The sequence below is a fragment of the Carcharodon carcharias genome, chromosome 15 (assembly GCF_017639515.1).
Source record: "Carcharodon carcharias isolate sCarCar2 chromosome 15, sCarCar2.pri, whole genome shotgun sequence".
Classification (NCBI taxonomy): Eukaryota; Metazoa; Chordata; class Chondrichthyes; order Lamniformes; family Lamnidae; genus Carcharodon; species Carcharodon carcharias.
Window position 1 is genome coordinate 34,819,163 of NC_054481.1, and position 27,511 is coordinate 34,846,673.

The 27,511-nt window shown below is 40.0% G+C and overlaps 1 protein-coding gene across 3 annotated transcripts in view; it reads right to left on the reverse strand.

The window, feature by feature from the left end:
- Positions 1–26,741, reverse strand: part of mettl22 (methyltransferase like 22) — a 49,076-nt gene extending 22,335 nt beyond the window's left edge. Inside the window, exons 1-7 of one of the 3 annotated variants that reach the window (XM_041205752.1) lie at positions 26,704–26,741; positions 25,911–26,017; positions 24,298–24,445; positions 22,307–22,675; positions 14,195–14,235; positions 13,941–14,085; positions 11,199–11,270 (exon numbers count right to left, since the gene is read on the reverse strand). In XM_041205752.1, coding sequence (XP_041061686.1) covers positions 11,199–11,270; positions 13,941–14,085; positions 14,195–14,235; positions 22,307–22,675; positions 24,298–24,403 — 733 coding nt within the window. In that variant the 5' untranslated portion in view covers positions 24,404–24,445; positions 25,911–26,017; positions 26,704–26,741. The other 2 variants (XM_041205750.1, XM_041205751.1) reach the window with 2 other exon arrangements.
- Between the last annotated feature and the right edge of the window lie 770 nt (positions 26,742–27,511).

The following is a 27,511-nucleotide window of genomic DNA, read 5'->3' on the forward strand; positions in this document are numbered from 1 at the left end:
AAAGTGAACACTGCAAACTTTAAACTCAAGTACAAAGTCATCTTGCATTCATCTTCATATTACCTCTCCCACTACATGAATATGATGGCACCCCAGTCCTAGGACATAATTATGTTTTCTTGTTCCCAGAAGTTCGAAATCATGACACTTTTAGACTCAAAATTCTGGAGCTACGTCGAGTGTATTTCTTGCGACTCTCCATGTGACGGTGGACTGATACATTGTTGCATGGCACCTGACCGCCAGCGCATCAGTAAATATGGCAGCCTGGATGTACACCCTCATAAGAATTAGTTCCTCATATGAGATTGGAAGCTCATCCTGGTGTGAAATGTGACATTTGTTGCAAACAGACTGGTTTAATCTCAGACGACTGAGTGAGAGGGATGGAGGCAGTAGCTAGTGAACGGAGTTTGAACAGGGACTGAAAATAATGGCTTTGGTCTTCCCAATATTTAATTGAAGGAAACTTCTGCTCATCCAGTACTGAATGTTGGATATACAGTTTGATAATTTAGCAGCAGTGGAGGAGCTGAGGGAGGACATGGTGAGGTAGAGCTGGTATCATCAGTGTACATGTGAAAATTAATACTTTGTTTTTGGAAGATGTTGCCAAGGAGCAGCACATTGATAAGAAATAGAGGGGGCCATGGATAAATCCTTGGAGGAAGCTACCAAGCAACATTTTATAATGATGTATGAACAAGCTGTTTCACAACCAGTTCAAGAGTGTCTCACATTTACAAAGAAGTACTTCACTAACCTGGTTAACATCTATGGCCCTATTATGACTAATAATGTGACAAGGCAAAAACTCGTTTGTGAATCGTAAGTTGATCATTCTAGGTGACATTAAATCAGTTTCTAGTTAAATTTAAAAACATGGAATGGGATCTCAGGTTGCTAAAGTGTCAGAAAGACTAATGGAAAACTAGTATACTAACAGCGTTCTATGCAGTAGCATGGATGGGATGTAAATAAGACATTTTTTCACTTTCTAACCGAATTTAAACAATGTGGCTGCATTCACACTCTAAACACTTGGTGATTACCTTCTGGTCCTGCAACAAGGTATCAAAGCTGTCAAGATAACCAGAATAGAGTGCTGGATTGATCATCATTTCATTCCCTCCAAAATAGTGCTTGTCACAAGACAAAACTAATGTTCAGTTAATGCAACATTTCTTAAGCATTTGCAAGATTTCAAGGTTAAATATACAAAATCTACAAAAAATTCCAGAAACAATGGCAATTCCGGAATCAACGTAAATCACAGTTGAAGAAATTGTGACATGCCTTCAAAGTAGTCCTAGGCCCAACCATCTTCAGCTGCTTTATTAATGACCTTCCTTCCATTATAAGGTCAGAAGTGGGAAGGTACGGTGATGATTGCATAACGTTCAGCACCATTCGTGACTCCTCAGATACTGAAGCAGTCCATGTCCAAATGCAGCAAGACCTGGACAATATCCAGTCTTGGGCTGACAAGTGGCAAGTAACATTCGTGTCACACAAGTGCCAGGCAATCATCATTTCCAACAAGAGAGAATCTAAGCATTGTCTCTTGACATTCAATGACATTACCATCATCGAATCACCCACAATCAACATCCTGCGGGTTACCGCTGACCAGAAACTGAACTGGCCTATCCATAAACATACTGTGGCTCCAAGTGCAGGTCAGAGGATAGGAATCCTGCAGCGAGTAACTCACCTCCTGACTCCCAAAAGCCTGTCCACCATCTACAAGGCACAGGGGTGTGATGGAATACTATCCACTTGCCTAAATGAATGTAGCTCCAACAACACTCAAGAAGCTGGACACCATCCAGGACAATGCAGCCCACTTGTTTGCTACCCCATCCATAAATATTCACTCCTTCCACCACTGACACATAACAGCAGCAGTGATGCACTGCTGGAACTCAATAAGCCTCCTTAGACACAGCACCTTCCAAACCCAAGACTGCTACCATCTAGAAGGACAAGGGCAGAAGACACATGGGAACACCACCACCTGCAAGTTTCCCTCCAGGCCAATTAAGATCCTGACTTGGAACTACATTGCCATTCCTTCACTGTCACTGGGTCAAAATCCTGGACTCCCTCCCTAACAGCACTGTCGGTGCACCTACACCACAGGGACTGCAGTGATTCAAGAAGGCAACTCACTACCACCTTCTCAATGGCAATTTTGGATGGGCAATAAATGCTGGCCTAGCCAGCGACGTCAGTACCCCAAGAACGAATAAAAAAAATTTGCTTTCCCACAACCAAAGCAATAGATTTCAATAAGTGTAGTCAAGGATACAAAAATCCTGTCATAAGTAAGGATGCCACATATGTCAGACAATGGAATTACTCTTGTCATAAAGGCATGTCATATTATGAACATTCAGTCATACTTTTAAAAATTGGACACATGGACACAAGTAAGCTGTTAAGCTGGCTGTCACAAATCATGTCACTTTTGGACTACAGACAGTATCAAGTATCTGGCGAACACCTAATTAAATATGGGAATAGGTGAGGGTACCTCACAACCACCTATGGAATTCAACGACCTCATTGTCTAAGGATGGGCCACATTAAGACAATGGAATTTCAAGACAGGCTGTCTCCATGTTTCATAATGGACAAAAGGCAAGATGAAAACCCAATGGCCATTATCAACTTCCCATTCTGTCATGTTGGCCTCCCCCATTCAAACCAGGATTGTTAACCCAGCGGTCATATGATTGACATTGGGTTCAGGGAGTGCACCTTTAAAAAACCAGGACCTGGCAGATCCATCAGAACCAGTCATTAGCCAGTTCGAGAACCAGATTCTGAAACTAGCTGCAAGTCATAAAGCATCCAAAATACTTAACTGGTTTTAGTTTTAAAGTTCACCTGAGAACCAACCTCCTAGATATTTGACGACAAGAAACCTCACAACCTGTTGTGAATCCTTGGTTTTACAAGACCATCACTTCAATTTTAAATCATTGAGTCCATTCAAGAAACCAGAGACGTGGGAGACTGGAAACTGTATATCAGAGACTGAATTAGCTTTAATCTGTAAAAATGCACAACCTTTATGTGTATCCAAACTTTGTATGTATGTGCATGTGTGCATGAGATTGAGTGTGCAATGTTGCCTTCATTCAGGGTAAGTGTGAGAGAATAAATACCCTGCTTTATTTTAAACTCATGAAAGCTTGCTGAACTATTTAATTGAAATACGCTCTCCAAGGGTAAGAAAAGACATAGCACTTTTTGTAAAAAACATACTGTTATGGGCAGTAAGAGAACACATACATTCTGTGCCTGACAGAATTGGGGGCTGCATCCAGGGTTTAAATTCATTGGCATAATTGGGTCTAATCTGACTTTGAGGGAAAACTAGAAGTAGAAGGGCAAGGTGACAGCCAAAATTGTTGAAATAAAAAAAGATATTACAGCAGAAAACTAACAATAGTAAGTAATATGGTTGACTTTGATGTAAAAGCATTCATGCAACAGGTAGACTTAACTTGGGCTAAATTAGCATCCCTCACTATACTACAGCTAAGATCCATAGTTAAACAGGTAGAACTTAATATATTTCATAAGGCACGGGGACCTGGGGTGTTGAAAGCGCTTGTTGAGCACCTTTCCTTCACCCAGAATCAGTACTGTTAGAGGACCCGGAGCCCAAGTTAGAGCAGATTACCTCGGTGCAACTTTGCCTCGAAGAGTGGATGGTAGAATTAGAATTCCAGGAAAAAGATAGGGAGGAATGAAAGGGAGATAGGGAGACCCAGAAAAGAGAGAAAGAGACAGGGAAAAGAAAGAAAGAGTCAGGGAAAAGAGAGAAAGAGTCAAGGAAAAGAGAGAGGAATGAGAAAAAGAATGAACCTTCCAGCTGGAAAAGCTAGGAAAGGAATTTCAAGCCCAAAAGGAAAGGCACTTAAGGTAAATTGAATTGACTTGGGAAAGATTGCCTTTATGTAATGCAGCAGCTGCTGCGATTCAAATGACCCTACTTCGGAGACGAGCTTTGAGTTTGTTTTAAAAGTACTCTATGTTAGGACCCAGACTTGATGAGGATGATATAGGTGCATTCTTCACCTCATTTGAAAAGTTTTCTGACAGATTAAAGTGGCCAGGAGAAGTCTGGACTTTCCTGATGCAAAGGCACTTAAAGGGGAAAGTCCAAAAGGTTTTTCCTTGTTGCCTGCTGATAGTTCTGTAAATTATGAACAGACAACAGCTGCTATCCAAAGTGCCTATAAACTCATACAGGAGGCATTCCACCAACAATTCCAGAACTCTGATAAAAAACTCACTCAAACTTTCCTCACATTCAAGAGAATTAAACAGTTAGCATTTGACTGGCGAGTGAAGTAATTTTGTTGGAGTTCAAAAACTGCCTCTCGTGAAATCTTAAAGCCTATGTGGAGGAACAAAGCTTCCAAAGCCAGAGACAACTATTATAGCAGAGTCTATGAACTGACCCACAAACCTCTAACTCAGAGTATACCTGGGTTTAGTAACTCCTGCAAGCTAGGGAGAGGTTGGGTGGAGGAAGATGAAACAGAAGCAAGCTCCAGAGAAAATGAGAGCAGGGAAAGAAAAGCAGACCAGTCTCCCACTTTTAAAAGAAAGAACATGAATTGCAAACCAGCAGGAGGCTGCCCTATGTGTTTTTAGTATGGGAAAGCTGGGCATATTAAAGAAAATTGCTGGCATGCCAAGAAACAGACAAGAGACATTGTAATTAGTAGTCATGAGGGTAGTGAACTTGAGCTCAATTGTAACTGAGGAGGACCAGGATACCTACCAGTGTTTTTTTTACGCCAAGGGAAAATGAGTCCTTTAGTATCTCAGGCTTCGAGAAAAGAAATAACTATCCTCAGGGACACTGCCTGCCTTCAAACCCTACTTGTGGCAAAGGTTGTAGAGATGCCATCTGAAAGCAGAACAAATAACATTGTGTTGGTAAAAGGGGCTCCTGGCAAATGCTTGAAGGTTCCCTTAGATAAAATTTACCTGCAGAGTAAGTTGGGTCACTGGAGTAATGACGGTCAGGATGATACCGAGTTTATGCAAGGGGTGGATCTATGTCTAGACAATGACTTAGCTGGATGTGCAATCTTGTGTTCAGAGGGTTCACAACAGTCTACAGAGACTGGAGAAAATAATGGGAACAAGCAAAATGCTGCTCAGCTCCACAGGGCTCAGGAAATCCCCAAGATCCTACAATGCCTTGGCGGTGGGGGGCGGGGGGCAAGGGGGACACAATTGAACTAGTAAGCACTAAAGAGGTAAAGGACAGCCAATAGAATTTAAAGCAGGCAAATTTATAAAGGCCAGAGTAAGGCCTGTAGAATTTAAAAGGGCCAAAATAGGGTCCAGAGGAGAGCAAAAGTGCTGGGATAAAAGCTGCAAACATTTAAGGAAAAGCAGCCAAGGTATGATTAGCAGAAACCTTCTTTCAGGATCTGAATAGGGACCAACAGAATTACCAAGGAGGCAGGCAGAAAGTGAGGGAGATGCCTCAACTGATCAAAGTGCAGGGAAGGAATGCAGCAGAAGCTGGATCGCCACCTGAAGGCAGTAGTGTCCCAGAGGACATGGGGCAGACTGGGGAAGAATCTCACTCTGAGGTAAGTGGAAAAGGGAAGACAATACGCCCCAAGACAAACAGCACTTGTGAAAACCACAAGTGTGTCTGTGCAGAATTACTCACTTTAGAACCCACTGAAGTCAAGGTGCAGGAGGTGAATCCTGATACCTTTCAGGGGTCAAAAACCAGTTCACCACTCAAAATCACCTTAGAAATAAGAGTAATCAAGGTACAGGAAGCAGAATTATCTAACCCACGGGTTGTAGAAACAGCCATTGAAGAGTTAAGGTATGTACAAGGAGGAAAACTATGCAGTAACAGAAATTTGCATTTTTCTTTTATTATTTCATAAGATGTGGGCGGCACTAGTAGGCCAGCATTTATTGCCTATCCCTAATGTACAAGCATAGTCTTTCAATAGCCTGCAAAATCCAATTCTTTCCGGGACTGCATAATTAAAATGGACACTCCACTAAACCCACAGCTCACCAGAAGTCACAAGTCTACTAGTTGTAAAGTTTCCCAAGTGCTACAGCAAATGTTACGAAAAATCCTAGCCTACTAGACAAAACATAACTAGGAATTTTAAAATGAATAGGGGATAGAAGGTACTAGAGTCTTGAATACAAGCCTTTTTCGAGCCAGAACCCAATTCTGATGAAAATGTGATTTCATTTGAGCTTTATTCCAAGGGAGGGTGAGAGACTTCTCAAGGGCAAGTATGTTCGTTGAGAATCACAAATTATTCTTTAAATGTTCAGTAATACTTATCCACGATAATATCTTTGGATCAAATTTCCAAATCTAACCTTAGCCAACCTCATACCTACATTAATTGCCTTTGCTTAAACTTAAGATCCTAGTTTCGGACTTAACCAAATCACTCTCAAATTCAATATGAAATTCTATCATATTATGTTACTCTTCCCCACTGGATTTTTTACTGTAAGACAACTTAGTAGCCTATCTTGTTGCACATAACCAAATATCAAACAGCCTTTTCCCTTCTTGATTCCTCAACCGATTTCTTGATCTCTTTTAGTCTTTCTTGTAGCCATCCCTGTCTGACATTTAAATACTGAATGTAAGACAATTTTATTCCTTACTATTATTAAACCAAATATTATAATATTTGTTTCTCATTAGGTCTCCGAATATATTCCATCTTTCCTCTTGCATCAATCCCATCTAATAGTGTATGCCAATCCATCATTTCTGGTTTCTTCCTCATCCCTTCAAAGTCTGCCTTATTACAATTAAAAGTCCATGTACACTACTTCTCTATGGTGAATCTAAATTTTAAACTCCATCATACTGCCAGCAATTTGATCATTATGTAATGACAAGTCTCACATTTCTCCTCTCTGTAGTCTGCTTGACCATTTGCATCATGGAAATGATAGAAGGTCGAAAATCTAACAACCCATGGTGATTGATTTATTCTTACCGTAATCATTCCAATTAGATCACAAACAAATGAACTTCGCCATTGCAACTTTATTAGCTTTTTAATACATTCCCTGACTTTAGCATAAAGTATGCTGTCTATATTCTGTATCTGATTAAGTAACCTGATATATACCCTAGAACCAGTTTCACTTAATATGGATCAATTTAAACACTTCAGTTTGCAAATTATTTGGCCATCTCAAACTATGTGCAGGGAGCAATCCCTGTGCCGGATTGGATAGGAGTAAGACCCATGTTATACTGGGCATCAAGTCTTATTTAGATTAGATTGATGAATTTCAGATACCTACATAGCATCTCCTGGCAGCTCGTCAACAAACATCATTTGAATTTATTGTATCGCCAGTGTAGATCTCAGTTAGCTCTTATGTGACTGGAGCAGGGAGGGGCTGCTTAGACTGCATTTAAACTGACTTTTTTGGTAAAAGGGGCATCAAACAGAATTAGACCATTTATTTCCATATGCAAAGGGATAAGGCTGCACCATCATTTGATGCCGATACCAATATGATGGGCGATATTTTTTTCCTCAAAATGCACATGATCACATACTGCCTGCCATATTGGGCCTTGTTTTACACTTATTAAAAAAGTGCAGCATTATCATATTTTTAGGCCATCCAATATATTCCTCCCTCAAACGGCTGTACTGAACTTAAGAAACTTAGTAAGATAACATTTCTATGATGAAGTTCTATGAAGTTTCATCGTATCTAGTACTTCCCCAAGATAACACAGTACATCACAAAATATATTATTTTAATGTTACAACTTAGGTAGACACCAATTCCATTGTCTCAGTAGCACACAAATTATGTTCCATGGATGCATTTGCTAATTTAGTTATCACCAGTAGATCTATTATTTTTAAAACTAATTTGACTACTCTGTTTAATAATAGTGTTCTTTTGGGTGCTTTCTGCACAATAGATATAAGAGCCTGCTAATATGACTCCATATTGGAATACTGGAACTATATTTGCTATGTATGTTAGGGTAGTAGGGCCATTTGAGACCTCAGGGGGTGATCATCACTGCCTTCTTGTGAGTCGCTCCAGGCCCAGGTAATAGTCCTGTGATTAGAGTTACGAGCAATGGTGTAGCAGAACTGGCAAATTTTGATGGCAGAAGTGTTAGAACCTTGAAGGACAATAGCTGCTGATAGGCAGAGGATCCACTGGGAACAGGACCTGTGTTTCCTTAAAGCAAACATAAGGAAGGCAACGGGAAACCACCTCATGTATTCTTTTCCCTAGTCAATTGTTCACTGATGTTGAAAATGGGAGGCTCTTATGAACAAATGAAGAGGAAAGTGCAGGACCACAGGGCATGGAAAAATGAGCAGAAGACATGCTCTTGGGCAAATCACCACTACATTTGCTATTATCCAGAACTTGGGCACTATTCCAGTAATTATCAAGCTCTGAGAATGATCAGCCATAGCAATTTCCTCCTTAAAATCCTTTGATATTATAGAATCTAGCTTGGTAGCCTTGTGAGTATATTAATGTTCTAGCTTCTTCATAACCAATTCTTTAAAAACTTTCATATTTGCTATCCATAATTTCATCCACTATCACTGGAATTTGTTTAGTGTCTTTCCTTTTGAAAAATTATGCAAAATCTATTCATTATACTGATCCCGTGATGATTTGCTCTTCTTCTCTGGCCTTCCATCTACCCAACAGTTGTGAAACATTTTTGGGTCTCTCTTGCAGCCTTTTGCAATTTGACTATTTCCTTTTTCTCATGGGTCCCAATCATCCCAACATTTTATTTCATTGTGAGTTTGGAAATAAATATATATTTTTAAGACGCCATCCGACTTATTAAACATTGTGGTCTAGGGCTTAACTATGGGCTAGATTTTTGTGAAGGAGTCGGGAAGCGTGAGTTTGGGAAAGCTCCCTACCCTGCAAATGTGTCTCCGTTAAGGAGGCCCCCACCTGTATATTTTTGTTTCAGGGAGGCGGGATGGAATGGAGGCAGGCCTGAGGCAGCAATGGATGGCGAAGTAACAATGATCCTGAAACTGAGAAAATAAGTAGAGGCTTTGAAAACTTTCTTTGACAAAAAAAACTGCTCAGTTTACACTCAAAAAGTGGAAAAACAGATGTTTGGCCAGCCTGCCTTTGTGGATACAGTAGCCAGATGGCCACATTACGAATGCTTGATTGAGCTCTAAGAATGAGTACTGCACTTAACTCAGCAGGCAATACTAATACGCCTGCAAAGAGGACTGCAAGCTTTGTCTGATTGACATCTGTTACCATGTGCTGTTATTTTTTCCTTGATATGGTTTTTCAAGACTGTGTTTATTTGCACAAGATTAAGAGGTCTGAAGTAGGTAAACATTTCTGACATTAATATTATGAATGACTGTGGTTGACTTACACCTTTATAAGAAAGTAAGAGAGGCAATATATTTCAATAGTGATATTGAATGGCTACTTTTTAGGTTCTGCACTCGGAGCTAGGGAGCCCCATGTTTCACAAATTCTCTGATGTGCTGTGAATCACGTCCACTATTGGAAGGGGCCGACTGCATCAAAATTGCAGTGGGGTAGAGAGGTGGCTTGAAATGCCTACTTTCACAATGAAGCTGGCAAATGGGGGGGGGAAAATGCTGCGTGCGGGCTGGCTACCTGCAGCCTTATCCCGTGCCAACCAAAGTTGCTGGAAATGGGAATAGGGGCAGGAATTCTAGAATCAGCCCACCTAGCATTTTTAAAGGCCTCCCAACACAGCCTGACTCACGAAAATCAGGCCGACATTTTTCTCTTTCTGAACAAAATAAAGTTTTTCCTTGTCCAAGACAGTAGCCTTAAATATATTATAATTATTAAACTGCAGTAAGTAAGCAATTACCTTTTCACTCTATATTACCCAGCAGATCTATTAATGTAGTCTGTATTAGGAGTAGGAATGCTGATTTCACTGAAAAAATTTGATTTTTTTTTGGAATTTCAGGAACAGCATTTTAAATACTTTATGACATGTGAGGCAACAGCACATAGTGTACAATTGTTGGCAGGAAACCAGTATTCACAATGAGGAAAGGGTTTTGGACTTTATTTACTCTGCAACTACAGAATCTTCAATTAAATGGATATTAAGAAGTTAGCATATCTCTGGAGTCAAGGCGAGACCTGACTGTGGAGTTAGACTGCTCCATCTTGGGAGTATTGCTCCCGTTTCCAGAGTCAGATCAGGTCCAGACTCCGGACACACTTATGACCTTTAAAAAAAATACCAGGTTAGCATCTAAATGTCCAGATCACGCCAGGTCCTTCATTTTGTAAAAGTGAAATTCAGTCTTGAGAGATATAATTCTAACAGTTCAAGCTTGGCTGCAAGATGGCATGTCTGGTGATGAAAATTCAGAACCACAACTGTGGTTGATTTGTTCATCTGATACCTGAACCAAGTCGGTTTACAGTCTACAACACTACAAATTTATAGCTGATGCAAAATTAAGCCACTTCATATTGATGCTACAGTTGTAGTATAAATGTAATCTTATACCAAAGGTCGATACTTTAGCAATTGTTGTGGCACAACCGATGGTAAATGCTGAGTTGCTCAAATTCCAAAGGGAAACTTGAAACAATTGCCACAACTATTTTGCAATTTGTATATTTCGAGATGTGTGTCTTGAATTCAGTAGTAATAAGTCCACCAAGTCTTATATTTTCTTAAAAAACTAAATTAAACATTTATTAAATAAAAAATGATTTTAAGCACATACATAGGTTTACAAATTAGGACAATAATAACTTCTAGTTCCCTTGATTAATCCCAGTTACACCTCCATTAAGGCAACAGTAAAAACACACAGATTTTAAAAGACCCAGGCGAAGTAATACGATACCCTGAACAGCAACCGCGCCCCCCCCCCCACCGCCGCCACATACACACACACAGGTCCGTAGACACAGACCCCACTATTAGTGTACTTTACAATAAATTCCAATTATATTATGAAAATTATTATATCTTCATGACACAATAATCCCTGTTAATGTTATTGCTTTGGAAATAACTATTTTACCAGTTACTGTCTCAATCAGTTGGAATGACATGTGAAATACAATTATTTGATTATATTTCTTTCAAAGCACCATTAACCTCATCTTACCTGCTGCCCCATAAATATGCTTGTTTACAATGATATTTCTTTCACACATGTTCATTAGATCTTCACCAACATCTAGAAATATAAAAAGCAAATACTCATAACACTGCAAGAACATTTTTTATACATAAGGTACAGTACTTCGAATGATAATTGAAGAATGATAACAAGTGTGCTTAATACAACTTAAGTGAGTGTCTGAAGCTCAGGTAAACACATCACTCCGCTTAGGTCCAAGTTACTGGGAAGCCTACACCTGTAAAATTTCTGCTTATTCAACATGGAGAGCACTCTTTGCATTGGGGCATACCCCACTTGCTCAAATTCAAAGAACTTAGATACAGTTTGGCAAAACCAAGGCCTAGGGACCCCAATTGTGTTCAGGTAAACTGCTGGAATTTAGTGAGCTAACATAATGAACTTTACTAGTACAGAATACAAGTAGAACTAAAACAATATCTAGTCAGGAGTACCTGGAGTAAATGGGAAGAATCCCAGTCCCAATAACAGGTTTGTACCCCCTCAGATTCCATTAGGAATTAAGGCTGGTTCAAATTTATCAACAGTGCCCTGAAGAACTGTAGACCTACTTGGTTCAAGTATCAGATTAACAAATCAGCTGTGGTTCTGAACTTTCATCACCAGACATGCCATCTAGCAGCCAAGCTTGAACTGTTAGAATCATATCTCTCAAGGCTGAATTTTTCTTTTACAAAATGGAAGGACATGGCATGACATGGCATGGCATAGTGGGTTTTTTTTAAAAAAGGTCATAAGTTCACAATGGAACTGTCAGCAAGCAGGCCTGTTCCAAGAAATCACCGGACCTTGGTGGTACTTGAGGAAGATCTGGTTGTTTGTTTTGAACTGCAACCACTTTAACTGATGGAGATTTAAAAAACTGAAAAGTGAGGTTGGTAACTTGCTGGAAATCATATGGGTGAGAGGAAAAAAACTTAAGTTGTGAACCTGCTTGTTTTGAAGGCAGCTTTGTTGGGGAACAAGCTGAGGAAAGGAGGCGTCTCTAATTGGCTCCTAATCTCTGCCTTGCCTTAAATTGTGTGTGGCTATCAACTTGTAGCTGGAGAACCCTCATCTGAGTGTAACTAGTCTGCATTTGGACCTGCAAATCTGAGACCTATTGGTGAGAACGTCCAGAAATCCACTGGGACCAGCGGCCAGTCTTCAGCTTGAGGGGACTCCAGGTCGACAATGTCGAGACCCTGCAGACTTTATCCTTCATTTTATAACGCCCGTCCTCCAAAGCCCAACTCTGCAGAGAGACTGTGTGTGTATATTACAATTATGTGTTAACCAGTGCTTACAAATTGTTAAAGGTATTGTTTTAAAATAAATTAATCATTGTGTATTTTGAAAGAAGCCTGGTCAGAGTCTCTTCTTCTAGGTACTAGAAGTATAGGTACACAATTGGCCATTTGGGTGAGAAATTTAAATATTTAAATTAATGGTATGGCCTGCGGAGTAGTGGGGCTTGATAATTTGCGCACTCCTCCCATCCCAGTCGTAACAGAACACATAGGGAGCCAGTTATTACCCTTTATAAGAGCATTAGAAACAGGAGTAGGCAATTCAGCCCCTTGCGCATACTCCACCATTCACTTAGATAATGACTTACATGCCCCTCAACTCCATTTACCTACCTTTGTTCCTTATCTCTTTTTACCCACGCTGAACAAAAATGTATCTTGGTTTTACAACTTGTTATTGTACAAGCACTGCAGCCTTTTGGGAGCAAGTTCAGGAGTTCTACTACCCTCGATAAGGAAAAAACGCTTACTGGTTTTGCACTTGAATGGCCAGGTTCTAATTTTTAAGATTACGTCCCATTGATCTAGATTTCCTCATCAGAGGAAATCATTTCTCTGCAGCCACCCTGTCAAAACCTCTTATCATCTTAAACACTTCAATCAGATCACCCCCCCAAATCAAAGGAATAAAAGCCTATGCAACCTATCTTTATAATTTAACCCTCTAAGCACCGTTATCATTCTGCTGCACCTCCAAGGTTAATTTACTTTTTCTGAAGTGCAGAGTCAAAATGCAACGCGGTACTCCAAATAATCTGACCAAGGCTCTTTACAACTGAAGCATTACTTCCTTCTTTTTTATATTTTAGCCTCCTAAAGGTCAAAATTTCATTAACATTTTTGATTGCTTTCCAAAGACTTTTTTTCAGTTTTGTTCACAAGAACATGACTTTGGTTTACAGAATTTTGAGGCACCCATTATTCCCTGTGTTCATGTATTCTACCAGTTTACTTATTCCAACCATGCCTGTGTTCCAATTGCTATCCACCAGTGCTTTTCCTTAAGGTATAGGTTCGGTATTGTCTCTAGCTCCATCATGCTTTATATTTTTCCTCATTTCTTTCGGCTCCATTTGCCTCTCTGCCGCACTTAAAATTAGTCCTTCCCTAATTCCCATTAATTCCCCTGGAATACATGCTTCACTATCAGTGAATCTTGTTATGGCTTCAACGCATCTTTATTTAAGTGCAAAAACCCATAACACAATTAACCATAAATCGTACTCCTGCTCAAAACAATATTAGAAACTATCCTGCTCCGACACCATCTACTACCCTGTATACAGACTGATTTGAGAGCAGTTTCTCACCTCATTTGCACACAGTGACAGTACAATTTCAAAACTTACATTAATCATGGTTATTCTATATGTACAGGTCCATGTTAATCTATTATCTAACCAGGTTTACATCCTACCTGTGCAAAAAATAGTCTTAGCAACAGTTGCCATGACAATGCTGGTCAGTCCTGTGCCTGCTCCCAGCTCCAGCACTGTGCAGCTTCTGAATAGGTAGCTATTATTCAAAATGTAATCAGCAAGGAGGAAGGCTCCACGCCATACCTACAACAAGAAGGTTGCAATCAAAAATGATTGTTAAAGAATATAATATATATATATGTATATAAAAAATATATATTTAATTTCAACTCTAAGATATATATATATGTACCTGCTTTCCAACATCTTCCAATGTTGTATCCATAGTGTGTTCTGTAAAAAGGAAACAATACAGCACTGTATTTGATGAGATGAACCTCATATGCGATTCACAACATAAATATAACTAATTACATCATCTGACTAGCATTAGATAACTTTACCAAGAATGCCTATCATACTTTCAGTTTTAATGCGACAGCTATAATATTGATGGAGACCATAATGCCTTTTCCTATGTTTATCTATTATGTATTAGAATCACTGAGTGGGTCACAACATTCTATTTCAAAATGTAAATAAATGTCATACTATGCCACAGTCTTTTGGAGGAGAAAATTGCACATTTCCATTATCATTTGTGTGAAAAAATGCTTCCTGGGGGCAGAATTTAATGCCCTCCTCCGAGTGAGTTTGGTGGTGGGGGCACATTTAATCAGGTAGGAGGATGGCAGGTGGGGACACCGCTGCCTTCCCACCTCTGCCTTGATCAAGTCCGGGGCAGGAAAACTCATGGACGATATGTGATTAAAATCAGGAATGCACAAGAGGCTAGAATTGGAGGAGTGCAGAGATCCTGAAGGTTTGTGGGGCAGAAGGAGGCTGCAGAGACAGGGAGATGTGAGGTCATGAGGAATTTGAAAAGAAGTACAACTATAAGATCGAGGCATTTTCAGACGAGGAGCCAATGAAGGTCAGTAAACACAGGGGTGATAGGTAAATGAGATTTGAAGCAATATAAGTTACAGGCAGCAGAATTTTAGATGAGCTCAAGTTTACGTAGGGTGGAAGATGGAAGACCAGCCAAGACAGTATTGAATAGTCAAAGTTAGAGCTAACAAAGGAACAAGTGAGGATTTCAGCAGCAGATGAACTGAAGCAGGGTTCAAGCTGATCAATGTAACAAAGGTGGAGTAGGCAGTCTTGGTGATGATGTGGATATGTAACTGAAAACTCACTTCAGGGTCACAACATCAATCTTGCTCACGTAGTTGCTAGGGGTAGAAACTGTAGACAAGGAAGAGTTTGTGGCAAGGACTGAAAACAATAGCTTTAATCTTCCCAATATTTAGTTGGAGGAAATTTCTGCTCATCCAATATTGGATACCAGACAAGAAGTATGACAAAATAGAAACAATGGGAAGGTCCAAGGAGGTGGCAATGAGATGGAGCTGAGTGTTGTTGACATACGTTTGAATGATATCACAAGGGGTAGCATGTAGATGAAAAATAGAAGGGGGCCAAATAGAAATCCTTGGAGGACTCCAGAGATAACAATGCAAGAATGGGAACCGGAGACATTGCAGGTAATTCTCTGGCTACAATTAGATAGATAAGTATGAACTAAAGCAATTAGTGCAGTCCCACAGACGAAGAATGGAAAAGTGAGGTTGGAGGAGGATGGCCTAGTCATCTGTGTTGAAGGCTGCAGATAGGTTGAAAAAGATGAGAAGGGATAGTTTATCACAGTCACAAAGAATATCATTTGTAACCTCAACAAGAGCCATTTCAGTACTGTGCCCGGGCTGAAAACCTGACTGGAGGGATCTAAACACTGAATTGTAGGAAAGATGGTCACAGATTTGGGAAGCGATAACTTAGTCAAGAACTTTGGACAGAAAATAAAGTTTGCAAATGAGGCAGTAATTTGCAGGTACAGAGGGGTCAAGAGTAGGTTTGTGGAAGAGAGGGGTGATGACAACAGTCTTGAAGGGATGAGAGACTTGGAGTGATATTTGGATGGGCGGTACACAACAGAGATTTTAAATGAGGGGCTTGGACAGTGGAACATGGTGAGATCCTCAAGGGAGGAAAAATTGCCACAGGGGTAGGGAATCAGACCAATAGACAATTTAGAGATTAAGCCTAAACCACCAACGCAGCTGTTTGAGAGGGGCAAGTGGTGGAAGGTATAGTCAGATGGGAAAGCTTAAGTGAGGGGAAAGGTGTCAACTATGTCTCTGTCAGTATCATTTGTCAATTTGACCATCCCCATTAAGGTCATGGCTTTATTGATAAATGAACATACATTCTGCAGGGAGATGAGGAGAAGTAGTGATAGCTAATCTACCAACAGAGTCCAAAGGGACAGAGATGGGGTTAATGCAAGACACAGGAAGAAGGTTTCCAAGATCAGCCCTGGGAAGGCACACAGGGTGGGAAGAGAATAGAATGGGGCAACTGGGGTTGCTACTCATTAGAAGAGTTGCAAGTGCCTCAGTGAATCTTTTGGTGGATGCCAAAGGGGCAGAGAGGGAAGCTGCAGGGTTATTTTGAAGGCAATATGAGTATAAACAAGATATTGAAGAACTGTGATTTGAGAAGGTAGAGTACCCAAGGATGAGAAAGAAAAGAGGCACGTTGGAGGGAAGGGGTAATGAGAAAAGAGATAAAGAGAGAGAAAAGGAGAAATAGAATGGGTGGCCTTAGATTTGGAGTGTCAAGCAAATGGGCAACAGGAAATTAAGCCACATAAGTGGTCTGCCCACATGCTAGATCAAGAGAACTATGCTTTGAAATGAATGGGGAGTAGAGAGGAGGCAACACTTGGGTAAAACTGGATTTCAAGTCAGAGGCTGATAAAGTTGACATCATGAAATCAGCAATGAATTCGTGACCTGGTGCTGAGAGAGGTGAATGAGATCAGAGGTTATTCAATACACAGGACATTGAGGTATGTAGTTCTGTGGCTATACTGAAACAGCTGTTGCTGGAGTCAAGACTTCCACATGAAGATGAGACAGCTACTGAATCCCTCAGGGAGTTACTGCTGAAAAATCTAACAGTTTAAATAATAAGGTACCATTTCTCCAACTGTAAAACAGTAGATCAAAAACTGTTGTTCAAATCGCTGGCTGTATTTTGATGGAAGATCAGTCTAAGACTCTGAAGCAATTTCCTTAACAATAGTCTCTAGCCTAGCATACATATTGACAACTGCCTGAAACAGAACGGAACTGTATCAATGTTAATATCAATATCAGTCACTGTACTTGTTGAAGTAACATAAAGCAGCATTTCATCAAAACAGAGCTAATCTAACAAGTTCTTCTAAGCAATGATTATTCTATTAAACAGTCCTCTCCCAGGTCCCTCCCTTTAAATAGACCCCAGTTCAGCTGAAGAGATCCTGTATATGGTCTTAGTGTAACAATAGCTGAAAAACACCACTACAGACCACTGTTACAGCTGCTATGTTCGAGCCCAGAAGAGTTTTCACTACTAATAATCAAAGCATGTTCAAAAGTTGCCTCCAATTCCATATGTTCTTATTTTTGTTAATAACCTTTTGTACAGAACTATATTAAAAGTCTTCTGGAAGTCCATATAGACAACATCCATAGGCACTCCTCTATCCACCTTATTAGTGACTCCTCAAAAAATTCCTGAATTAGTCAGACATGCCCTACCCTTCACTACATGATGACTCTCTTTGATCAGCTCATATGTAATCAAATGCTCAGACTCTCTTCTTGATAATAGATTCCAGTAGCTTCCCTACAACTGACTTCACACTGACAGGGGCTGAGAGCTAAAATTGGATCTAACGGGGCCCTTTGAACTGAGGCGGGGTCTGCCAAGTTGGTAAATTTCCTGACTTGAGCTACTCACCTCGGTAGCAAAGACCTAGCTCCTGGTGTCTGGCCCTTTTTCACACATTTGACCACTAACCATTCCTCTCTTTGCACTTGAACAACACCAGGAGCCAGTGCCCTTTCATTATTTGTTACTCACCAGTTACTACTGTTCCAAGAGCTGACAAACTCTCTCCACTGTCAATTCAACTGTACCCTGACAAAGGCCAGTCCAGCATGTTCCTGGATCTAACCCAGTTTTTAAAGAATTTAAAGTTGCTTCCGGATCAGGGCTTAGAACGCAGGACTTTCTTGGAAGTGACTTGATTTGCCACAAACATCCATTGTGGCACTCACCTGAAAGCTATTTCTTAACTTGTTCAAAGTACATGGGGTGCTTATACTGTTGGCAAGTACATTGTAAGCACACTAATTGTTTTAAAATAAGACAGTAAACCAGCTTTGAAAATGTTTTCAAACTTATGGGAGAGGGCTAGGGTCAGGATGAATCCTGCATCCCTTTCCTGTCAAAATGCTTCCAACCTGAATACATTTGCATCCTGTTCTTCCTCAATGACAAAAAAAACTCTGCACCCCAATATTCCCATGTCCAGGGCCACACAATTCTGCTTCTAAGTACTCCGTTATGGTAGATCACAAAAGCTAGGTTTCCTCTTTCTCAATACTTTCTGACTGTAATATCCTGCTCCCATTTCTTTAAACCCCTGACACCCTTCTCACTATGGTAATATCCTCGACCTGCCACTCCATGATTGCATTTCAGAGCACCCAAGAGCTTAATGTGTTCTCCAACCACCACCGCCCCCCGACTCTCCCACAGCCCCCAACTCCCCAAGATATCACCACTATTACTCACATACAAAACCTTTGTGTAGCTGCACTTGCTCATCATCAAACTTTAGGTAAACATTACACACTATCTAAAGCAAATTTCTGTATCATACTTCAAATTGCAATCAACAAGAGAACTCTCCAAGAAAACATCAGCAGGTACTTAAATCATTATAGCACATTTCAAAGTCAGAGTTCTAATGTCCACATTAGTGAAAAACAATAAACCTTTGAGTTAACTCTCTCACTGTTTACTGATTAATTTTACACTGTGGCACATATCTACACTTTAACAGAAAAGTAATTCTTTACCTTAGATTTTATACTTGAGTTACACTGGCTCCCCAATGAAACATGATGGAAAATTCTTAGAGAGCTCTCCATCAGTTTCTTGCTCTCACCTGCTAGAAATGGCAGGGAATATACAATGGGCCTCGCCATACTTGGGGAGGTATATTGTAACTATGGAAATAACAGAAATATTTCATCAATGTATTTTTCATCATTTGAACCATTGCAATGCTGGGTACAAAGGGTGCTTGGGTATCCCAACGTGCCCAGGTTGATCAGTCTGGAGGGGCATCTAAAAGTTAAAGAGCCAAAAAGTACATGCAATTGATGGCAAAGTTGTGTACATTAACGTGACTACTTTTGGAAATGTTAAATTTTAGTTTAGCAAGCAGTACAGAGATGACCATACAAACTAGGCTAAGGTAGACCTTGCATCGTAGTCCCTCTCTCCTCACCATCACCTACCCACAGACTTCCCAACAGCAATCCAGGAACCAGAAATATGTAATGTGGGCTAATTGCAGCGAAATTAGCAGGGGTCAATGGTGCATTCTTGCCTTTTACCACCATTGTAAAATAGTGCATTCTTTGACTTGCCGAGAGCAATGCCATTGGAAATTCATTAGCAGTGTATTACAATCTGCCAGTCTGATCAGAAGTCACACAAACGATTTACAGTGCCTCCTTCTTACCTATAGCTAAAATCAAGCAGTACTTTTCAACCTTGAACAACCTGATTAAACAATTACAGTGATCTCTGCTTTACCTCCAACTCTTTACTTAACACTATTCGATCTCACGTGGCAGGCACAGAGGCAGTCAAGACCACATGAAGACAGCAGGGGATAATTGGACCAGATACACAGATGTGCTTCAGTCCCCACTTTAAAACTATATATTCAATTTTTATTTTCATAAAAAAGTCCAGTTCCATATTTGTAATGAAAACAGCCTACATAAACTTGCCACACTATAGCTGCAAGCTCTCTCCTGTGGTGTCACTGCATCTGCTGGGGAAAGGGTGTAATCACAGTATAATAAGTTTACCTAGGCAGTTTCCAGTATAAATTTAGACATCAAAATTTATTGTAGAAAGAGTTGACAGTAATTATGCATGTGTGCAAGATTTAGATAGTGGGATATACATATCAGGTTCATTGATAGATTTATTTATGTCCTTAAACAATTAGAAAAGGAAAGTCAGTCTTACCTGAGCATTGGTCACAAAATTGCACTATAATAAAACCAGGCCAACTTAAAGCAACAAAAGAACACAAGAAACAGTGGCAGGAGTATTCCAAATGGCCAGTCAAGCCTGCTCCACCATTCAGTACGATAATGGATGATCTTGGGCTTCAACCCCATTTTCCCACCCGCTCCCCATATTCCTTAATTCCCTGAGACCAAAAATCTGTCTATCCCATCCTTAAATATGGAGTATCCACAACCCTCTAGGGTAGAGAATTCCAAAGATTCACCATCCTTTGAGTGAAGTAATTTTCTTTCATCAGTCCTAAATGATCAGCCCCTTATCTTGAGACTGCGCCCCTGTTTTTTAGATTCTCTGACCAGCAGAAACAATCTCTCAGTGTCCAACCTATTAAGCTCCTTCAGAATTTTGTAGGTTTCAATGAAATCATATTCCATTTTTCTAAACTTCAGAGAATATAAGCCCAATTTACTAAGCCTCTAATCATAGACAACCCCCTCATCCCAGGGACAAATTTAGTAAACTTTCACTGTACCACCTCCAATGCAAGTATATGCTTTAACAAGTGTGAAGACCAAAACTGCACACAATACTCCAGATGTGGTCTCAACAAAACCCACTATAACTGTAGTAAGACTTCTTTATTCTTATACTGTAATCCCACATTTTAGGAACAAAATTGTGTGTGTTACATTATATGATGCTTCTGTCCTTATAAAATAATCTATCTCTGACTAGTGTGTTAATATGTAATGTAGTAGACAGTGTTTTAGTAGGATTTCTAATGTTAATTTGAACAGTTGTCTCTGTTCTGTCATACCACTACATGGTGCTGTATTGGCCCTTCTTCACAAATCATTCAAAATCTTCCTCAAAGTTGTCATTTTTTCCCCCGCAATAACTAAAATGTCTAATTTCTAAAGTAAATAAAGCAACACAGTTCAGAAAATCATGATTAAATTTGTCCTATTCATTGTACTCTATTTTTTTTCATCCATACCTCTGGCTAATTTTCAGCCTTTGTGCCGAATTTATAATGGTAGTGTGTCAGAGGGCTTCATATTTTTGGCTCAAATAATTCTAAACATAGAAACTAGGAGCAGGGGTAGGCCATTCGGCCCTTCGAGCCTGCTCCGCCATTTAATATGATCATGGCTGATCCTCTATCTCAACGCCATATTCCTGCACTCTCTCCATACCCCTTGATGCCCCTAATATCCAAAATTAATCAATTTCTTCCTTGAATATACTCAGTGAGCCAGCCTCCATAGCCTTCTGTGGTAGAGAATTCCACAGGTTGACCACCCTCTGAGTGAAGAAATTTTTCCTCATCTCAGTCAAATGATTGTAAGATGTACAACAGCTCTGCAGTTGAACTTTTATAAAATCTGAACATCAGTATAAAAGCTGAACAAACAAACATAGGAACAAAAGTAGGCCATTTAGTCACACGAGCCTGTTCTGCTATTTAATGAACTTATGGTTGATCTACAGTCTAACTCCATACACCCATCTTTGTCTTATATTAATTAATACCTTTGGCTAATAAAAATCTATTAAGCTCAGATTTAAAATAAACAACTAACCTGGCATCATTTGCCATTTGTGGAAGAGTTCCAAACTTCTATCACCATTTGTATATAGAAATGCTTCCTAAGTTTAATCCTAAAGGGTCAGGTTCTAATTTTTAAGATTATGCCATCCTGCAGTCCTAGACCCATCATAGTAGTGGAAATACTATGACACTAGTCACCATATCTGTTCCTTCAATATCTTGAAAACATTATCAAATCACCCCTAAGCTTCTAAATTTCAGGGAATACAAACATAGCTTGTGTAATCTCTTCTTGTAATTTAACCCTTGAGAGTCCAGGTATCATTTTGGTAAATCTACACTGTACACCTTCCAAGGCCAGTATGTCCTTCCTAAGGTGTGGCGCCCAGAACTGCTCACAGTAGTCTACATGTGGTCTAACCAGGGTAAAGGCACCACAGTCTGCCCTACTAGATTGTAGACCATAAGCAGGACAATTATTTTACATAATCGATTACAAAACATTAGAAAATTTGACTTAACTAGGTTCACAAGACAAAGCCCGCCCATTTTATTAGCATGTAGCAGTTCTGAGAATTCAAAAATGTAATCTGTTCTGTCACATGATACACTCACAGCATATGAGCATTTTTATTGACTTACCTATTCTGATCTCATTGCAAATACTGCAGTCCTCATCATACTCCTCACAGGAAAACTCTTCTCCTTTACTTATGATTGTGGGGTACACTTTCTCTCTCCATAGATTTTTTTCACAAGAATTAAGGTAGTCAATAGGTCTCCGTGTAACGTCCAGATCTCCGTCGTCATCTAGCAGTATTTCAGCGTGTGCTGTGTTTTTTTTCTTGTCAACTTTCTTTTCATTTGCAACAGTATTGCTGCAACCAACCTGACCAGTTAAAGCATGATCTACATCAACGTGTACTCTGTTTCCTTCGTTGCTCAGGTCCCCTAAATCATCTTTGCTGCAGGCATTAATATTCCGTAGGATTTTGAACTTTGACACAAAAACTGCAGAATGAATTAAAAAAATAATTTATGGTGTCTTTAAATAGTTAATGTGCAACTTCTCACCAATTCCAAAGCACTAATGTACATTTTTGCAACACCACCAATGATATATCTGTTGCATCAATATCACACAGATTACAAAAGTTGCTGAAATGATGAAAAAATGCAAGTTCAATTCCTTAAATTGATAAAAAAAATTTTAATAATCTTGTTATATGAGAGTGGTGACAGAACATTTTTGTCTGTTGGAATATTTGGATTATAGCTTGCTCTATCTATTGCTGGCCACAGTTTTTACCAGTTACAGAATTTTTAAAAATTAGTCTGGGATGAACAAGGAATCGCTTCAGATGCATTATACTTTAGAAACTTTTCTTAATACCTTTATTTAGATATAATTATGTTCTTGGTCAGCTTGACACCTCGGCCGAGTACAGGCAGGTTATGATGTGTCATAGCACCAAGTTAGGAACCCATAGAATTATATAGAACAGGAGGCCATTCAGCTCATTCCACTCTTTGAAAGAGCTATCCAGTTAATCCCAAAGCCCTGTTTAAGTATATTCAATTGCCTTTTGAAAATTACTGCTTCCACCACTCTTTCAGGCAATGCATTCTAGATCAGACCAACTCATTGCAGAAAAAAATATTCACATTTTCCCCTTTTTTTAATCAACTGTCTTAATTTGATGTCCTTGATTACAGAACTTCCTCCCAATGACACAGTTTTTCACTTATCAGCTAATTCAGACAATTTGATATAAGTCAATGAATCAAAATATGTCATTCAATTTCAAACATCCTAGTTTACTGGCATCCCAGGAGAATGGTTTTGATTGGCAAACGTGACTGTGGCGAAGGCCTGGTCCAAGCCTCTAAGAAGCACAGGCCCAAATATTCTTTTGATGGACAGCTCAACGGCCAGGAACTTTCATGAGCAGGTTTGAACTTGGCTGTCAGTGAGTTTAAAGCCAGAAGAGACAATGAGGTAGATCTAGCTTTGATGTAAGAAGTAAACCCAGTATTTCAAAGATCAATGTTCTGTTTAAAGTTGGTACAGGAAAAACAGCCTTTTTGGCTTGGCATTAAAGAGTTTATTAAACATTGTAGCTGATGTGAATATACTGTTTATACCAAATATTGGTAAGTGTGTCTCCTGGTTTATAGCTTGAGCCTCAGTCTAAATTAATATCCATCCAACTGCCAAGAGAAAATAAATAGTGGAATGTGATATACTCCAGTAAATCAGAATACAATGAAAAGGACTCTCTATTTGATCATTGGGTTGCACTACTTTTACCTAGATATTGTGCAGACACCTTCATACCCCAAACACTTGTATGGGGTATGAAGTGATCAATGACATTGTAACCAGATGTACATCTAGCAGTAAAAACCAAAATCGTCACACAAATCTATTATTATTTTCCAGTTAAAGAAATTGTCTCTAACTAGAAACAGACGGAAGAGGAGGAAATCATCTTTGGAAATTTCTTTTTTACTTTTCTTATTGGGGTATCTTCTATTTGTTTCATCTGCCTCAATAAAATTCCAGAAGTAATGAGAACAGTCAAATGCAAGTGCAATGGCAAATATGATGGAACATTATTCTCAGACGGTACCTGGTTGTCCGACTGCATTCAGTCTCACCATTAGGTGCCTAATGTTTGGTGTGTACATGTGGACATCAGAAAGCACTGTATCACTCCTAAATCTGATGGAATCCATGCGTTCCCTCTGTCTGAACCAGCATGGCAGAGTGGCAAAATACTGCAAATACAGAAATAATATAGTGTATACAATATAATAATCTAAAAAACAAAAATTAATTTTATGACAAATAAACACCAAATATCCAGTCAATATTTTGAAAAAAGTTCTGCTAAAAGCATTATTTTCCTAAGGTTACAATTAAGTTATAATTAAATTTACTAAGCATGAGGTGAGAAACACATTGAATACTTTCAGCAGCTTACACGTTCAGGAGCATATTTTAACATTGGATGAACCAGTCCCAGGTTTAACTATTTTTCTTTAACCAATCAAGGAGTGAGCTTCACTGGTGTTTTGTAATTGAGGCTTTAATAATAAAGTCAGATAGCACAAAGTTTAACTGTTAATTTAATAATAAGTAAAGAAATTAAATACTACTTTTTATTTAATGTTTCAATCCTTCCACTCAAAAATATTGACAACAGTTAATTTGAATTGCTAGTTTAAGGTATAATTCATTATCATGCCTGCTAAAATCTAATTCGCAACACTTCCTATATTGTAAAACTGCTTCCTGAAGTGTAATAACACCAAAGGAATGCCAAGAAATCAACTGCATATGCAGTTCTTTTAAACTTTCCAATAGTTGCCATTTCCACCAGTCATCAGGTGAGCAACCATTTTGCTCCTTGTACAGGGTGGCTATGAAAACTCTGAAGCACAGAAGCTTAGATCTTCTGATCATTTGCAGTTTTTTTGGGCATAACCAATACGAAAGAGGATTGGGAATCTGTAACAAAAGACTCCTGTCTATTTAGTGCATAGCATACATTTCTGGTTGGAGAACTGATGGGTCCGGTTAGCTCCTACTTGATATTGGTGAAAGCTTCATTTCAATTTCATGCTGCACAATTTACATCATTAGTCATCCACACAATTTCCTAATGTTTGTGTGTACATTATTGATCTACACCCTCTCCTTTAGTATAAAACTGGTGTTCCAGGTCGTTGGATACTGACCACATGCAGATCATTTAAGATTCTTTGTACAATTTTCGACCTATTCCGTAACTCTTTTTTAAGTTAAGCAAGGAGGAGCCATTTAGCTATTGTTTTGACAAAATAATTTTCTTCCCCTAGTCATAACAGTGCCACAATGGGACTGAGAGCCTGCATATCTGTACTTTCCGAAAAAGGATGAGCTAAATGATGCAGGGCAAGACGGGCTACACAACAGGTGCTCGGAGTCAAAAACAAAAAAAAATACCTGGAAAAACTCAGCAGGTCTGGCATCTTCTGTTGAAGAGTCATACAGACTTGAAACATTAACTGTGTTCCTCTCCGCAGATGCTGCCAGACCTGCTGAGTTTTTCCAGGTATTTTTATTTTTGTTTTGGATTTCCAGCATCCGCAGTTTTTTGCTTTTATCTAGGTGCTCTGAGTCCACCTGCTGGTCTCCTCATAATTGCATTTACAGACCAGGCCTCAGGTATTTTTACAACTTGTCAAGAGTAGTGCTTACATAGGCTGTGATTCCAATAGAGGCGGTGAGTAGGGTTGTCACCCTCTAAGATTGACATCGAGTCTCCAGAAATCCATCATTAATGTCGTCGACACTGCTGCCAGCAACTAGGGAGAAAATCACAATCAGATTTTAAAGTTATGCGTTTTTCTGACCTTTTTTTGTTGAAGATTTTGTGTTTATTACTTGCTAAAACGTTGGGGATAGGGTGACAGGGCTGTTTGACGGGGTGGGGGGGGGGGGGGAAGAGGGCGGGATCGGGAAGTCGATTGCAGATGAAACCTCCAGGACCATGTCCAACCAGGGCTGGCGATCCTGGCTGTGAGTGAATTGTGCCGCAATTTGTCTACAATAATAAGGCATTGCCCTGGGTCATTTTAAGCATTTAAGATTTAAGCAGCGGTCTGCTGGCGCAGCACAGATATAGTTGTTGCTGCATTTGCAGTCTAGGCGGGGGATTAACTGAAGGCGCCATCGGTACCCGTAATAAATGCTGAAGTGTCCAGTAACTCCATGTTGCGTTGGTTTAGCGCCAGCAGCCACCTCCCCCCTGGATGTTGACCTGAGAGGGAGACAGGGGCTGGGGCTGTGAGGCACCGCGGCCATTTTAACCAACACCGGAGAGGATGGGACAGCGACTCATGTGTGTCCGAGACATTGAAACTCACACCGATCCACCCCGAGTCAAAGCGCGCACGCGCGCGACCCCCGCCCTCACCCGCTCAGTTACAGAACTCCCTCCCCCCACCCCATCCCCCAGCGCTCCGACATCCTAATCTTCCCCCCCACCCACCCCGGACAACTGGATCCACGCACTCTGGTTCCAACCGCAGCTCGAGCTGAACAACTGGAGAAAGAGCCCCGGAAATCAATTTATAAAGGGAGATATCGTTGTATTAAAAATACAGCTGGACAGTCTTCCCCCATAACTTTAAGGGGAAAGGGAAATGTGGTGGAGCATTTATTGTTTCCCGTCTTTTTGTAGTCTTTTTAAAAAAAAATAATTCATGGGATGCGGGCTTCAGGGGGGCTAGGCCAGCATTGCCCACCCCTAATTGCCCTCCTGAAGGTAGTGGTGAGCCATCTTCTCGAACCACTGCAGTACATATTGTTAGGGAGGGAGTTCCAGGATTTTGACCCAGCGACAGTGAAGGAACGACGATATATTTCCAAGCCAGGATGGTGAGTGGCTTGGAGGGGAACTTCCAGATTGTGGTGTCCCCATGTATCTGCTGTCCTTGTCCTTCTAGGTGGTAGTAGTGGTGGTGGGTTTCGAAGGTGGTGGGTTTCGAAGGTGCTGTCTAAAAAGCCTTGGTAAGTTTCTGCAATGCATCTTGTAGCTGTTACACACTGCTGCTACTGTGCATTGGTGGTGGAGGGAGTGAATGTTTGTGGATGGGGTGCCAATCAAATGGGCTGCTTTGTCCTAGATGGTGTTGAGTTTCTTGAGTGTTGTTGGAGCTGCACTGATCAAGGCAAGTGGAGAATATTCCACTATACTCCTGAGTCAAGAGGTGAGTTAATCACCACAGGATTCCCAGCCTCTGACCTGTTCTTGTGGCCACAGGATTTATATGGCTAGTCCAGTTAAGCTTCTGGTT